The following is a 17,648-nucleotide window of genomic DNA, read 5'->3' as shown; positions in this document are numbered from 1 at the left end:
CCTTAGCAAAGCGCATCCCAGGCTGCATAGCCGCACTACCCTACCCAACCATACCACACATAAACATGACACTACCCCCGGGGTTTACACAGACGAGCCGGCGAAGCAAGAAGAGCGCCAGAAGAAAGGGCCCTAGCCGGCGGGGCCCAGCCAGGACAAAAGGAGGTCCCACAAAGCGCCTACACCGGCCGCATTTGCGGTCGGGGTAGACGACGGATGGGGCCCACCTACGAAGGCTGTCCAGGCCTACACGAGATGAGGCAGGATAAAGAGGGATAATCCCCCTCGATCCCAAATCATTGAGGCCAATTTCTAGCCATAGAATAATGGCGCGAGTGCAAAAGTTCATGTAAATCGAAATCGTCCTTAGCGAGTCAGGTAAGGTTCCGAAAAGACCCCATAAGTAACCGCTTTTGTGTTTTGTGTCATTTTCTTCACGTTTTATGACTTACCGCTTTATTCATCCGCCATTTAAGTACGTGTACGCGTATTTGTGTTTGGTTGTAGTTCTTTTCTATCTTATATTATTTGTAGTAGGTATATCATTATATATATTTTTAATATATGCATTATTTTATACTGTTCGTGTTGGTATATATTTTGTAATAAACCTGCATGGATTTTATGTTCATACACCTACAAAAATACCTCCTATCTTATAGTTTATGTTTGTTAGAAAAGGTGAAATGGGAAAGAAAAAAGTAGAAGAGGTTGAAAGTGAGGAGGAGGAATATTCTGTTGAGAAAATTATAGATCGCAGAGTGGTAAATGGGAAAGTTGAATATTTTTTAAAGTGGAAAGGTTATTCTGAAGATGATAATACCTGGGAACCTGAAGATAACCTGGATTGTCCAGAACTTATTGCTGAATTTGAAAAAAACCGAAAACAAAAAGCAAAAGCCTCTGGAAAAGAGAAGAAACGGCAAAGAGAAAACTCAACATCATCGTTAGACTCTAACACATCATCATCTAAAACTGATAAAGACAAAAAGGTAATTTAACGTATTTCCAGTAGTAATACTATAAGTGGTTCAAAGTAATAGATTATACATAAATAACTTGTTGCACAGTGTCAGTTTGACAGTATAATATACGATGGCAAAGCGGGAAGATTATTCTTATAAACTGACATGATTTGTAGAGATGGGTAACGCAGCAAAATTTCCTGCGTAGATACACTAACTCAAGCGTACACTTGTGCGTTAACCCACTGCGTTAACTCAATTGCGTTATAACGCAATATTGGTTCAACTGGCGGATGACGCACCTAGCGCAAAGCGCAGCGGTGTCATATCACCACTACACCACCCGACGCGTGACTCGCTACAGCTTCATCAGCTCAGCTCACTGCTCAGTGCTGTGACGCTGGACAATCTTGAAAAAATATCTCGAATAATATTCCTAAATTATAATTTAAATAACAAATACTGATTTAAATAACAAGAAAGTTCTCGTTAATTATTTTTGTATAAAAGGATTATTATTTTGTTTCTGTTTTTTCAATAAAAGTTAAAAATTAAAATGCATAATTTTTCACATAACTGTAATTAAAAATTTTAAATAACGCAGGCGTCGTCTACCCCCACTCGTACTGGCTTCATTATAATTACACTGAGCCATCGAGTCCTTAAGTTGAAACTATACTATATTTTACACAACACGCAGAGACAGTGACAAACATATGATGACAATCCCCCAACCCCCAAGTATATATTCCATTTTATCATAATAATAGTCATGTTATTTCATACGTCACGCTATTTTTCGTCCTATAATATTATTTTCAAAAGTATTACTCCTAATATAACGTTTTAACATTATTTCGGTAGATCGGATATACATATTATAATGTGTTCTTTTCTTCTCAAATTCTTGGTTTTGTAAATACCCAATAGAGAGTTGAATCTTTTGACGTGATGACGTGTTTCATTCGGCTTTGTCTGTCGGGGTACGGCGCATGACTCCGTGTTTGACTCAAAAGTGTGGTGCGGTGTCGGTGTAACTCAATTGCGTCAACGCAATAATAATTTTGGTATCAGCGCAGTGGCGCAGGCCATTGCTTCAGCGCAATAACGCAACGCAGTACTGAGTTACCCATCTCTAATGACTTGTAATTTTGCACAAAGTTTGAAGAGTATAACCTTCATTATTTTGAAGTGGGTACTATGTTGTTATTATTTTTTGTATAAAGAGCCTTACGGAAAGTGGCTTTCAGTAAAATTTTTTAAACTGCTATGTGATAGTTCTGATCGCTCAATGGGCACAAAGTCTGAAAGTCCTTTGTTTTGGACCTACGGCCATTGAAAGTTGATTTTTTCCCCTTACGCTGCATATTAAGAATACAGCAATAATTCATTTTTGTAAAATTACGTTTCATTAATACAAATGGACCTTGCCCGATTGATTAAAGATGTTTTCAACTTCCCGTTCTGACTGGAAGTAGCCAATATGGACCGGAAGTCCGTTTTGTTTAAATAAATTAGTATATTTTTGTATTGCGGATTTTAATTCAACACCGAAAAATGTGACTTTTGTTAACATTATTTTTTTAAAATACGTTTTTGAGCCCTTAATGACCTTTGAAGTTGATCTCGTGCCGATTCCCTTGAAAGGGCCCCTATGCTCAATTATCCTATTAAATTGCTCCAACGTTCTATGTAGTTTTAACTATATTTTCTTATAAATTTCTATTTTAAACTTTCCATTATTTCAGTGGAAATTTATTAATTTAGAAGTTTTTTTCATTGTATTGGTCACTATTTTGTACAGTACCGTCTATTATTTTTGATGATAAAGCTCCGAATCTAAAGATAATTAATACAAAAATACATACTTGATATATTGAAATTATTAAATAATACAGTCACTCAAGGGTGATAATAGGACAGCCAGAATACAGAATGTTTCTTTGAACGATTGTATCATTTAACAACTTCATTTGATATTGGTGTAATTCAATACTAGTTGTGGCATATAGCCCAGAGTAGTTGTTTTCTGCAATATCAGTAGTTAGGAGTCTTGTCTGTAAGATTAGATATATTTTGCATATCTCGATACCTGATATCGAAGAACATTGTTTGACTTCATGTGATAAGATTTAAAAAAAAAATGAATTTGTTTGAATTAGCTTAATGTGTTTAAAATAAAGTAAAAAAGGTAGATATTAATTGTATATAAATGTTTTTTCTCACTTTAATAGGTTCTTAACCTAAAGAATAGAAAGAATAAGTTATTAATAATATGTGAGAGTGATTTGAATTTGTTTCTCAAATAACCTGTCGCTAATCCTGTTTCTTACTACAATCACCAGGTGTGCTGTAACACTTTATCTTACTTTATTAAAATTAAATTTTAAATCAACTCAATATTATTTCAGTGACAGCTGTGATGTGTATAATACAGGGTGATTCAGAACTTATCCAAAAAAAAAAAAATTCTGGATGTACAGGGGACCCTCACAAATACAATCTTGTAAAGAAAAAATCAAAGATAGCAGTTCAAAAATGATTTGCACGGCACTTGAAACTGGTCCACTGTAAAACCTGACCTCGCCAATGAGACCGGCATGGCGGTGTGATAAAAACGGACAAAAACTTTCTCAAGGAAAGAAATAAATAGAATTTTATAGCACCTATTTTATATCGGCAAATTCAACTGCTTTTGCCTTTATTAATTAATAAAATTAATTTGTGTTTTTAAATAATAAAATCATCTGACATACCCGATGTTACAACAATTGTTCAAAATCTTATCCATCAATGTGTAAACACATTTGGGCCCATCTTACTCACTTTCTACGAACTAACACAAATAATGTTGTCTTGTTTCACCTTAACACAAATGCTTCGCAAACCATTTTTGACACTAACTACTAAAATACTATTGTAAACACCACAGATAACAGGTAAATACTATCACAACGACGTTTGCAAAATCGGATTTCAGTATTCGGAGTTGCTGAGGCCACGTGGCTTTCCAGGCGTATTGCGAATGACGCTAGAGACTACAGTTGTCCAGCTATGTTTGTAGTGGTTGAATGTACTATAACTTCAATAATTTTTTTCTCGAAAACAGGATTTTACAAAAAATTTTTTTACAATATTGACTCCATTTCTCATGCCGCATCTATTCCCAAATTTTTTTGGATAAGTTGTGAATCACCCTGTATTGTAGTTATTTTTTTAGTGTTCTTTTATAATATTGAATTATTTAAGTATCTGAGTAATTTTTCTTTATGAAATAGAAAAAACAAAAAAAAATTCTTTGTGCTTGGATGTTAAAATAAATTTAGTTCAAGGCATCGTTTTTCAATAAATGTAAATAGCTCTTTGAACACTGGTTGAGAGCTATTAATTATGCTCCTTCAAATAAAATGCCGGAATGGCAATTATATAATTAATACTATGTATGACATAGACATTTTACAAAGGATTTTAGTTGTTAAAAGAGGATTCAAAGTATCTAACAACAGAGCTATTTTTACCAGCTATTGTGTACTTATATCTGTTTATATTTTAGAAATTAGTTTATAAAAATTTGTCTTAACTCCACTGTAGGATACTGTGTATCCACTTTTTTCTATAATTCCAATATAAAGTCTAGAATTTTGATAATGCCTTGCTGAAGTAGGCTATTAGGTACCTTTTTTTATCCTGGATCTGTGATGATTCCTCCACTTTCAGTGTTGCTAGTAACTATGAATTCCTCACCAGTTTAATGTTGCTGGAATTTAAAGTTTCTTTGAGTTTCTCAAATGTCTGCTGACATTTTGAAGTCCAATCATAGAATTGAACATTTTCAGTGAGTCAGTGTAATGATCTAGCAAGATCTGTGAATCCTAACAAACCTCCTGTAATTATGATTGGCCAACAAAACTCTCGGAGATTCTTATTACATCTAATGAGTGATATAAGCCAAAGATGGAATTTAAACCGCTATAACTTTTAAAGGATTATTATTTGTTAGTAAAAATTTCATGAATTTTGTATTTAAAAATCGTAGAAATCATTTAAATCAGGTTGTAGCAAAATTTATAAATTTACAAATATGTGTCTTTATGACAAAAAGTACCTACTTTTTTGTCGAAGCCGCATTAAATTTTTGCAAGTATTTGTAATATTATTATTTTATAAAACCACTGTGGATTTTTTTTAAATTCAAGAACGAATCTGCAATAAGAAGGTCGCTGTACGAGAGATATATTAACAATAGCATGTATTTTACGTTTTAAAAGTGCTTAAACTGCTATGATATTTCATAGTTATTATTGAATCTTTTCAGTGTTGTTCTTTTTAAATCAAAGGTGTGACAAAACCTGAAACTTCTGGCACAAAATATAAATAATTTTATGTGCTAAGTTGCAAGTAACTATGTATTCAAATAATTTTTTGCTTACAGTTTGCATAAATCTCTAACTTTTTTTAATATTATTTTTTGGACATCGAAACTTTAAGGAATGATTGTTACTTTATGATATTAGTAATTCATTGCTTCAAACTAAGGACTTAAATGTTGTAAATATAGATTTTTTTTTGTTTTTAATAATTTAGTGGTTATTTTGTAACGACCTATCATTAAAATTAGGAGACAAAGACAAGTTCTTTGTTTTAAAAAAAATATATTAAATTTCATTATTTAATGCAGCAACACATTTTTTTCAATGAAATTCTATAATTTACATCGACCGAAGTGTACCTGGCGTGACTTTTTAATCTGAATGCAAAATTTTAAAACCATTTTATTCCAAGAACCGGGGTATGGAATGTGAAACTTTTTGAAATAAAAATCTAATACTAGCGATAAAGAAATCTAAGAAGGGGTAAATTTTGGATTTAAAGTTGCAGCCCATAAACCTTCTAAACCCTACGCTGTACTCGTATGTAGAGAATTTTTATTTTGTATAAAAATTTACAATGTAGCAAAACTCATTGCATTTATTAACCTAAATGTAAGAAGACCTTCAGCAAGTTTTGTTTGCCAATCATAATTTTATAAAAAGTTTGATGTAATTGAAGTAGCGAAACCCGTATATTCGGGCTATTTTGCAACTAAGCCGTGAAATAGTTTATTTATAACTTTTGTGCCACTACTTATCTTTGCTTTAAATGCTTAGATGTAAGAAGGAAAATCTCTGCAAGTTATTATGCAACTAAGGCGCGAATTTGTTTATTTATAATTTTTGTGCCAGGAAGTCCTTACGGTAGATGACTTTCTAAATGTAAGAAGAAGACCTCCCGCAAGTTTCGCTTGCCATTCATAATTTTCTAAAAAGTTTCATGTAATTGAAGTAGCAAAACCCGTATATGCGGGCTATTTTGCAATTAAGGCCCGAATTTGTTTATAACATTTGTGCCACGGCTTTCTCACTTCGGATCACCTCTTAGATGTAAGAAGAACAATCCCTGCAAGTTTCACTGGTCAATAATAATTGCGTAAAAAGTTATATCGATTCTTGTCATAAAGTTGCTTCCTTGCAATTATCGACTATAATTGTTTATTTAATGCCCATTCCGTTTGTTTTCGGCGGGAAAGTACTACTTCCGATACATTTTGATTATTTTATATTTAATACACGGTTTTAAGCTTCGTATAATGAACAAAATTTTTTGGGGCCTCACCGCATAATACGGCACTGTTTGGCGGGTTCTGTGTGGCGGGTAGCTTTAGCTTCATGTCTTAGTACCATTTGCTGATATTACATAACCCAGTTATGTGATTTCTCTTTGAAAGAAGCTGTACAGGCTGGTCCATTTTCGATGGGATTTCAGGGTATCTCAGAAACTACTAAAGATATGATAAATCTGACACCACGTTCTCGAGCTCGATTTTCATGGCAAACTCGACTGTCAAATTAGAAATTTGCTATCTTCATTTGTTTTTGAGTTACAGGGCGTTTCTCGTTATTGTGACACTTTTGAACATGACTGTATCTCAGCTGTTAAATAAGTTAGAGTTAAAGTGAAAACTGCTCAAGACTAATTCTTTGGCGTAAAATTGAATGCCGGTATTAGATTTTTAGTAGGTCTTAAGATTCCGGAGTTATGACCCAAAGTTATAATTTTTTAAATGGAAATCGTAGCTGGTTATGACCTAAAAAATGGAGATTTTTTTTTGCTTTTCAGCAATATACCACATGCTATAGTTATTTTTCTAAACACAGAAGATACGGGGCGTTTTATATATAAATTCGATCCTTTTTTACATTTTAACATGGCTGGCTATGAAAATACATACAAAACTATAATTCTTACTTTTACAAAACTCATATCTGTTGTAAAAATATGACGTTTATTTAAAATATATATTACAGATAAGAAAAGACAGAGTTTTCAAATTTGTATTCCACTTCAACTGAAGTTACAATATTAAACTTAAATTAAACAATAGTAAGTACCTACATCAATAAAAACTTTCAAAAATGATAGCTAAATGTTCAAATTGCCGTCCCTCAACTGTCACATATTTCACACATCTGGCATCGCTTCGGGTAGCATTCATTAAATGTATAGGTATTTGAAATATTATTAAAAGGAATTTTAAATATAATGTCTTTTAGAAAACCTCAAAGGAAAAAGTCCAACAGACTCATATCAGATAACCTAGCTGGCCATCTGATCGGTCCGTTTGTTCCTATCCACGTATCTCCTAAAATTTCGTTAGTATTATATTATCACACGAGTATATGTTGTGCATTTAAAATAAATGTCATATTTTTACAACAGATATGATTTTTGTAAAAGTAAGAATTATAGTTTTATCTGTATTTTCATAGCCGGTCATATTAAAAAGGAAAAAAAAATATAATTTATATATGAAACACCCCGTATCTCCTGTGTTTGTAAAAATAACTATAGCATGTGATATATTGCTGAAAAGCGGAAAAAAAATCTCTATTTTTTTAGGCCATGGTCAGCTACGATTTCCATTTAAAAAAATATAATTTTGGGTCATAACTCCTAAATCTTAAGATCTACCAAAAATCTAATACCGGCATTCAATTCTACGCCAAAGAATTAGTCTTGAGCAGTTTTTACTTTAACTCTAACTTATTTAACAGCTGAGATACAGACATGTTAAAAAGTGTCACAATAACGAGAAACGCCCTGTAACTCAGAAACAAATGAAAATAGCAAATTTCCGATCTGACAGTCGAGTTTGCCATGAAAATCGAGCTCGAGAACGTGGTGTCAGATTTATCATATCTTTAGTAGTTTCTGAAATACCCTGAACTCCCATCGAAAATGGACCAGCCTGTACTTAATTTCAGGTTACCTCTAGTCTTCTTTAAAACATCCTCGATATATTTCACGTGTCCTTCAAATGTCAAGTGCAAGGGTCGGCAACTGGCGGACAGCGGTCCAGATCTGGACCGCGGAAGGTAAAATATTAGACCGCCAAAAATTTTTTGAAAGTATAAATGACTCAAATAAATTATTTAAAAAATGTTTTTTACGTTTAAGTGCCAATCTTATCATTTTTTCTAGTTTTTTACAATTGTGTGAGTGTGTGAGTTCTGAATGGTTAGTAAGCAGATTAAATTTGAGTCCAAATTAAAATAAAAAAAATAATATGAATTTTTTTTGGACCTCGTTAAAAATTTTCAAAAGTATCCGGACCCTACCCAAAATTACTTGCCGACCCCTGGTTTAGTCCAATATAATCACGTCATTGAGGTATATAAGACATATTTTCCAGGTAAATACTTTTAATACAGTCTTCATGAGTCTCTTAAAAATGGCTGGAGCATTGCAGAGGCCAAACGTCATGATATTGAACTGCTACAAAGCTGTGCTAGTAGAGAAAGTAGTATTTTCTTTGTTCTTTGGATTGATTTTACTTACCAGTAGTAATTTTTGAGATCTAACATAGAGAAACATTTTGTACTTGCCAGGGTGTCTATAGTGTTCATTCTAGGTAGAGGATAACTGTCTTTCTTGTTATGCCATTTACCTTTCTATAGTTCATACAAAATCTGGTAGAACCATTTCTCTTGGTGACTAACACCAAAGTTCTCTCTAAGCTGGGCGGGGGCGCGGCCGGGCACTAATGTTTCAAAAATTGCACAGCCATTTTTGTATTTTGCACACAATGGTTCAATATTTTCAAACATAGGCACAGAACACCCCCTCCCTGCTTGTACACTATTACATATGTTTTCAACATTTTTGCTCCCATATACTTTTATACTGCGCAGTCAGCGAAAAAATTAGAGGGAACATTGACTAACACTACCTGTGAACTCCCTGTGTGTGTGTTGATTTTGTTCTTCCCATTTCATCTTCAGATAGAGATTTAAAAGATTTTTCTTCTTCCAATATCTTCAGGTTGGCAGGAACTCCACCTTGTATAGGACTGGATTTTGTCAGGGTTTCTTCACACTTGGTACATGATATAGACTGACATTTTCCAAAATCACCACATTTTTTCTTAAGACCTTGTGCTTTTAAATTTATAAATCAACATAAGTCAAATCTTGCTTCTGTGTTAAAGCTACCAGTAATCCTTTTTGATTGAAATTTTTATTTTCCAAATCGAGTTCAATTGGCTTTACTTCGTCATCATCTGCAGATTCAGATAAACCTGAGAGTAAAACATCTTCAGTTAAAGTTACTCTTCCTACTTGATCATGATATAATGGCGGTGACATTATTAATTCATCTTGCCCAATAATAATGACACACCCTTGTAGATTTAGATTAGTCCTAAGCTCAATATCGTGTCATTAACAATATTGGCCACAAAAGTACAAACTTCAGTAGAAACCTTTTGGTCGTCGGTCTTATTTTGCAGTGCCTAAGAATATTCGACTTCACATTAGTGATGAGAATCAGTAATCTATTATCGTGTGTGTGACAATCCTGGCTACACACTTTGCCATATACTATTAAACTTGTGTTCTTTGGACGCAACCGGGAAACTAATTTTTGTAGGTATAGGCTTGATAGTACCAGACCAGTTTCTGCCGTTTGAAACTTGACTGATTTTAGTTTTCATGATCTTCCTCTACCACTTGTCGAACAGGGGCTGCCCTTTTGTCTTTGGACCTTAATTTAACACGCCCTTTCTCACCATAATTCCAACATTTAAGTGCCTCTCGGTGAGTAAAAGTTTTAACAGGTCCATCACTTAGTTGACTTCTCATCTCGGCCAACATCATTTCCATACTGCTACTATTTATGATCAATAAGTAATAATAATAATAATAATAATAATATTTTACTCTGTACTGTATTTGGAACATTTGCTGCTTACTGGTTCACTGTCATCTTGGTCCCTGGGAATCATTTACTTCATCCTGGTATGTCTCCTGGATATTATCTTACACCTGGTTAATCATAGGGCTTGCTTTGTTTTGCACTCTCAAACTCCTTCAATAAATACTGGGACTGCTAGCTATTGTGCTGTTGAATACACTAAGCGAATTAAATGGCTTACATCGACCACATACTGTTGTAAACTCTCATTTGATCATTTGATCCTGCTTTTTAGCTGTACTTGGTAAACCAAATCTCAATTCTAAGTGTTGTCATAAATATTATGTCTACTTTCGCTAAAGTTTGTAGAACTTCTAAGGTCTCACCTTTCAGAGATGCTATTAGGGTTGTAGATTTCTTGCCATTTAACAATGATTCTAGTGTATAGCAGATGTAGAATAAAAATTATGGTCAATGTTTTTCCTTTTCAGCCATTCTCTTATGCGGATTCTTTTGTTTGAATTATCTATTAATTTATCTTTTAAACTGTGAATTAATTCCTCTAGCGCACACGATAAGATGCATTTTTCTAAAAGTACACCTTATTTAGGTCTTACATATAGTTTAAAATACAAATGGACTTGTCACGTGACCACATTAGGAACATTTTTCTAGTTAAGTATGTGAACTAGCTAATGGCACCATGTGAATAGCTCACTTTTAAGATGGATATACATGATGCCATTAAGTTACAAAAGTTACTAGAATCTAGTACTGGATATTAGTACTTACCTAGAGTAAATATATATTTTAGTACTAAATATTAGCACTAGTCTTTTGTAACTATTCCAAAAATATATATTTAGACTAGGTAATTACTAACATTTGGTACCACATTTTAGTAACCTGTAAGACTTACTGACATCGTGTATAGGCGCAAGTTACCAGTGAAATTAAAAATAGTTTTGTACAAATACGGTTTCTACTATTTTTGCTAATGTCAGGATGTAATGTGTTACTTTGAATAATGTGTCACTTTGAAACCTTCTAACAAAGCTATTGGAGTGTATTATAATATGGTATCTAGACATTATGTCAAACCATTATAAAAAATGCACTTTGGTATACAAGGTGTAACATAATTTGAAAGGAAGGTAAGAAATTTTAGTAGAAAGCAAATTTCCAGACCATCTGCCGTGAGGTATTGCTCTTTGGAGCGTTACTTTTATTAAGTGGGTGTTTGTCAGGAGCCTCATCTCCATAAACAAAAATTGAATACTTTGATAAACTATGAAACAGTACTTAACAAATTATTAGAAAACTCAAACAGTAATAAATAAATAATGATAAATGATGCAAAAAATACACAAAAATAAGTACGTAATCTGATTTTTACAGTGTACTATACAAATTCTATTTCAATTCCAGAAAAACTATTACTTCTCATAAAAAGTCGTGGAATTGCCCCCCATACTACAATCACCTTCTCGTAAACTGAATAATAAAATAACTAACAAAATGAATAGGTGCTGACATATTCGACCATTCTTGTTTCGCCAAATTAACTTCGACAGTTTGTTTTTTACTCGTTTATCATTACTTGTCATATAAAATCATATTTCAATCGTTTTAACAATGAGCAAGTACATGCTACTGTGAAATTATTGGTCATGCTTTCATACAGAACCAGATTTCACACCATATTCTGTACACTTTAAAAAATTAATAACAATTTATTTAAAAAACTTAAAATGATTTTTGTTTGTTTTCCATTAGTTACATTTTTTAAAATAGCAAAAATAATTTTAAAATAAATTAGTTTTACTTGCAATTAGCAACATGTTTACATACCAATATTAGTTATGCCAAAATTTTCATTTAAATTTTTATTTTTTTTAATGTTCTGTGCTTCGTCTATATTGACAACAACCAAATACAGTAACTTTAAAATAACACATTGCTAAATCATGTAAAAGCGGTTTGTTTTTACTAAATTATTTTCTGTTGTAGTTTCGCTCTCTTAAAGTTGATTTAAAAAGGTAATATCTGATATGTGCACTAATACAACTTACTAAACTACTTTCGGGTAGCAACAGTAATTTAAGTGCAGTTAAAAAACGAATAATAACGACTATTGGATTTTAAAAAAAGAACTTCAGATTGATGGTCTGGGAAACATGTACTACTAGTATTACGAGGGTGATTCAAATAGAAACGAGAATGTCGAGGTGGATGCCTTGAAAGGCACCAATCGTCTCAGGTATCGACAGGGAATGTTGGTAGGGATAGGATGAGTGGGGGATCGTAGTCGAAATGGCCCTAAGACCGTTAGCCAAGTTGTGGCAAAGATGAGTGAGAAGGAAGTACGCCCATCTGTTGCGCAACGGATTATCATAACATTTTTGACAGGGGGTCTACCCTGCTGAAAATTTGCAGAGATTGTGACAGTAGTTCGATGAAAACACTCACAACCCCCTGTGTTTTTTTTTGTAACAAAGTCTCCTCTTAAGGACGAGAGAGGGAAAATGAAATGATGGACGCATTCAAGCAGTTTATGACCTTCTGGAGAACGACTGTCGCCTCACAGTCGCATAAATCACATGTGAAATGAAGATCAGTGTGATGAGCTTGGTTTGTCAAAAGTGTCGGCTTGTAGGGTGCCCTCCTTTTTTCGGAGGAACAGAAGAATGTCCGTCTTGACATCTGCCAATGGCATTTGCAATGGTACTGCACTGAAGGGGACGCTATTCTGGACTGTATAGTGATCTGTGATGAGACTTGGGTCCACCATTATACTCCCAAAAGTAAGCAAGGGAGCATAGAATGGCGAAAGAAAGGAGAGGCCGCTCCAGTCAAGGCCAGAACACGATCGTCAGCGGGTATTCTTGCTACAGTTTTTTGGGACTCGAAAGGAATTCTTCTGCTGGATTTTCTACATGAGTAGAGAACAAATAATGCTAGTTACTACGGCACACTTTTTGAGCAGGTTAGGGTCGCTTATCGAAGCAAAAGATGCCGCCAACCCATGAGGGAAGTCATTTTGCTCCACGATAATGCTCGCCTCCATACGGCAAACCAAACACGTCAGATAGAGGGCAATGTTCTGGAAAACTCTCGGAACACCCACCCTACAGTTCGGATCTGTCCCCATGTCATTATCACATGTTCGGGCCATTGAAAGAGGCTTTGGGAGAGCAGCGTTTCTCTGGTGATGCAGAGGTGAAGGCGTTTGTGCGCAACTAGCTAACGACCCGCGATCCTTCTTTCTACAGTGATGGAATCAAAGAGCTTCCAATCAGGTGGGAAAAATGTGTTTCAAAGGAAAGTGTTTATGTAGAAACAGAAATTTTTTGTGAACTTAATTTTATCAATAATAAAAAAAATTCACATTTATATTTGAATGACCCTCATACCTGTAGAAAACTGACCCTCACTTAAAGTTACACCTTGTATAATATACTAATACATCATGTAGATAAAAAAAACAGTTTTTAAGATGTATACTAAATAAATATTTTGCCGTTTCTTCTATTAACTAAAAGAAATATTTTCAACTTTTTTTTTTTTTAGAAAAAATCAAAGGGTCACTCACCATCTCCAGAACCAGAGGATGAGCCTAAATCAAAGAAGTCGCGTGTTGATGTCGATTCAGATGATGATTTGAAAACAGACAAAAAGAAAGATGATTCAGATTCAGAGGAAGAAAAGCCTAAACGAAAAAAAAGATCGGCACCAAAATCAAAAAAAGTTGAATCTGATAATTCTGATGATGAGGATGAAAAACCTAAAAAGAAGAAGGTAGATACTGAAGAAAAAAAAGGGAAGAAAAAGTCAAAAGATTCTGATGATGATGAAAAGCATAAGAAAAAAGGCGATTCAGAAGATGAGGAGGAAACTTCCAAAAAAGATAAAAAGAAAACTGAAGCTGTGGTTGATATAAAGAAAGATAGAAAGGGAGGTAAAATTAAAGAAAAAGAGAAATCTGCCTTTGAAAAGGGATTAGAGGCTGAGAAAATTATAGGTGCCTCTGACACCACTGGTCAGTTAATGTTTCTAATGAAGTGGAAAGGCAGTGATGACACTGACCTGGTTTATGCAAAAGAAGCCAATATAAAATGTCCGCAAGTAGTTATTAAGTTCTACGAGGAAAGAATAGCTTGGCACACACCAGAAGAATCGAATTAGTATATAGAGTATATTTTAAATATGTAGTTTTTTTTTTACGTATAAGTTTTGACACAAAATATTAAACAATAAGCGTTTGTTAAATAAATTTACACGTGCAAAAAATAATTGCACAATCTGACTTTTAGTATGTCTAAAATAAGTTGTTTCGTTGTTTTTTCAGTGAACTGTATTCACTAAGCATTTTCTTTTATAATAATACATATTTTAAGTTCTATTTTCAATATCTTCAAATAAATCTGTATGGTAAAATTTAATATTTTTAATTGTTTACTATTAAATTTATAATAATTCTTCAGCAGATATATAAGAAAATAATGACTTTTCAATAACGAAATTTCATTAACAAAAGTATAACAATAATTTTATAAGTAAAATGAAATACGTCGAATTCAAGAGAATATTCTAACAATTAACATTAATTAAAATTCAAAGCAATGAAGTTATTGGTTTGATCCGTCGATGGAGAATGATCCCATCATCGATCTCGACTTTTCCCATGATTAAGGTATGGACTCGTAAAGTTCTCCAAATCTAACTACAAATCTTCATGTTTCATATAAACATTTTTCTTCATTTATGCCTATTATAAGAAAGTATTATGTAAGTACATATTATGTAGGTACTATCTCTGTTATGTGAATTATTCCAATTATGGAAGGCAGAATTTTGGTCTCGACCTACCTAAATGGGTTCCATTCTCATGGACCCCGATTTACAACTCAAGCACCCCCAATTTTTGTTTTTGCTGACGTGGACCTCTTGCAGTTCCGAGTCGATATATAAACTATTGGGAACATTGGGTTATATAAACCAGTTGATTCAAATGATAGACTAGGCGGTATCTGTTTTGGTTTGGGTGAATCGTATATCCATGGAGATTTTTGGCCTTTTGGCTTTCAAATATGACTAAAAATGAAAATTTTTCTATGCGCATAAAAAAAAACGTGGGCTTAACTTTTGTTGTTAAAAAAATTCGAAAAATGTCTTAATATTCTTCCTATTTAATTATGTATCTTTCTAAGAATTGATTTTAGGCGAAAATGGAAGAGGAAAAAATGTTTCTAATTAAATTTTACAAAATAGGACTAGTTATAAATCGAATGAATCATTCGACCAAAGTTTAAACAAGCGCCAGAGCTCTCCTAATTGACGGATTCGAATTTTTCAAAAACCGTTTGTTAGCTTGAGAGGCCTTCTATATGTAATTAAATTTTCAAGTATCTAAGGGTCTTGGTTTTTGCTGTGCAAAATTTTGAAAATTTGCAATTTTTTTTCAAAATCTGGATTGCAAAATTATTACGCAAAATCTACAATCGATTTTGGTGAAATTTTTTGTGATGATTCTATGTAACATGAACTTTTCTTGAGCCAAGTATGACGGTTCTATACCCAACTTAAAGACCCAAAAAAATTCCCTAAAAAGTAATGTTTTTTAACCCCATTTTTGGCGATTTTTTTGATTTTTACAATAATTGTGATTAATTCGATTTTACAAACATTTTTTCCTGTTCCATTTTCGCCTAAAATCAACTACATAATTAAATAGGAAGAAAAATATGACATTTTTCGAATTTTTTTAACATTTTGTGCCGCCAAAAGTTACGCCCACATTTTTTTTATGCGCATAGAAAAATTTTCATTTCTAGTGAAAGCCAAAAAGCCAAAAATCTCCGTGGATATACAATTCATCCAAATATGGACTCTGAAACAGATACCGTCTGGACTATGACCCAAAATCATAAGATGCTCACAGCAAGCGGTGCATCATTTCAGTCTGCAGAAATTCTCCAATATTGGCCAGCTGTGTAAAAAAAGATTAGCAATAATGTTCAATAAAATTCAGAATAAGCGGTTTAAGTATGCAAATAGTTCTGGCCATAGAAAGGACTCCACACTTTTTATATGGAAAAGTGGTTTCAGTCGGGAGCTCTAATTTTTGGTGGAAAAGGTAGTTCTCAACATCCCGAACAAAAAAGCTAATGGGCACAAAAAAATCTACCATCAGGATTTTGCGCTACGGCGCATACAAGGTCGGCACCGGTTTTCAGGAGTTGGGTTATTTTTATCAAAAAAGAGTGTTCAGTGACCGATTACGGAGACATGCATGCGTCAAGGTGTGTTGGAGTGAAAAAGTACTATATACTTACTACTTACTTTCCTGTGTTCAAAACGAGATTCAAACATTTTTTTCCGTGCCCACGCGTACAGTACTATTAGATCGCGTCCGCGATGCCAGAGCAAATGCCAATAATCACGTTGAAATCGAAGGAGTTGAGATGGAATGGTTTGTGGAACATCAGTGGAGTATAGCGAAGAACCACTATAAAAAAGCTAATGCGCCTCATTCAGAACCTCATTAGGTGGTGTGGAAGACCGGAATCTTCATTTTTGAATCTCGTTTTGAACACAGAAAAGGGGAATATATATATAGTACTCTTTCACTCCAACACACCTCCACGCGTGCATGTCTCCATAATTGGTCACTGAACATGCTCTTTTTTGATAAAAATAACCCGACTCCTGAAAACCCACAAATCAGTCACAGTATCAGAAGCTAAAGCCACATGGCAGGAGGTACACACTTGATAAGATTCTGGCTTTGTCGATATACAAATAAAGTGGAAGAGGCTACCGATTTCTGTCCATAATTTTTAGTTTGCCCTCCTGTAAAACTTTAATAAACTGAAACTTTTAGATAAAAACTGTGTATTTATGTTTCATGAAGTTGCATTACAACTTGGGCTTTAGTATAACTTCAAAATTAACTTTGTGGAGGGATTTGTAGATTTAAATGGAGGTGATACGAGAGCTAAATTTGCTGATCATTCATTAGTTTTCCTTTTAAAATTCGTAAAAAGTGGAAACAACTAGTTTGATTTACTTTTTGTGAAGTCTACACATACTGCTGATTTGGTAAATTTGATAAAATCTGTTATAAGAAACGTTTCTCAAACAGGTTTATATATTATAGCAATTGTAGCTGCCATACAATGTTTAATGAAAGGCACCCAAACTTTACGAGATGGTGTGGACAATAGATACCAAGGTTATCTGATTGATGGAGCAGAGATTGTATATTTGTATGATACCACATCTGAAGGGACTTCGTCTAAGTGGATTCTTCGAACCATCTAATGCAGTTGCATAATACTAATAAGGAAATGGGTTGTTTCTCTATGATACATAAACTAACAGACGAACATGTGTTACCAGAAAGGATAAAAAAAAATGAAGGTAAAACATCATACCCAAAGTTTCAGAACTGTG

At 33.6% G+C, this 17,648-nt stretch overlaps 1 protein-coding gene across 3 annotated transcripts; it reads left to right on the top strand.

The window, feature by feature from the left end:
* The first annotated feature begins 433 nt into the window (after positions 1-433).
* LOC108916018 (chromobox protein homolog 3) lies at positions 434-14,635 on the top strand. Of its 3 annotated transcripts, none has more exons than XM_018722201.1 (3): positions 434-533; positions 677-992; positions 13,764-14,635. In XM_018722201.1, exons 2-3 carry the CDS (start codon positions 687-689, stop codon positions 14,376-14,378), a joined length of 921 nt encoding a protein of 306 aa, XP_018577717.1. In that variant the 5' UTR covers positions 434-533; positions 677-686; the 3' UTR covers positions 14,379-14,635. The 3 variants fall into 3 exon arrangements, with proteins under 3 accessions (XP_018577717.1, XP_018577719.1, XP_018577718.1); XM_018722203.1 differs by having other exon boundaries at positions 436-533; positions 682-992; XM_018722202.1 differs by having other exon boundaries at positions 444-537.
* The last annotated feature ends 3,013 nt before the right edge of the window (positions 14,636-17,648 follow it).

Source organism: Anoplophora glabripennis, unplaced genomic scaffold, assembly GCF_000390285.2.
Source record: "Anoplophora glabripennis isolate ALB-LARVAE unplaced genomic scaffold, Agla_2.0 scaffold1681, whole genome shotgun sequence".
Lineage (NCBI taxonomy): Eukaryota > Metazoa > Arthropoda > Insecta > Coleoptera > Cerambycidae > Anoplophora > Anoplophora glabripennis.
Note: the sequence above shows the minus strand (reverse complement) of the source record. Positions and strands in the feature narration are given on the sequence as shown.

Excerpts from the sequence above, each read along its gene's own strand:
- LOC108916018 (XM_018722201.1), top strand. The coding sequence starts at position 687 with ATGGGAAAGAAAAAAGTAGAAGAGGTTGAAAGTGAGGAGGAGGAATAT. Across the intron at positions 993-13,763 it reads AAACTGATAAAGACAAAAAG|AAAAAATCAAAGGGTCACTC; the intron begins GTAATTTAACGT and ends TTTTTTTTTTAG.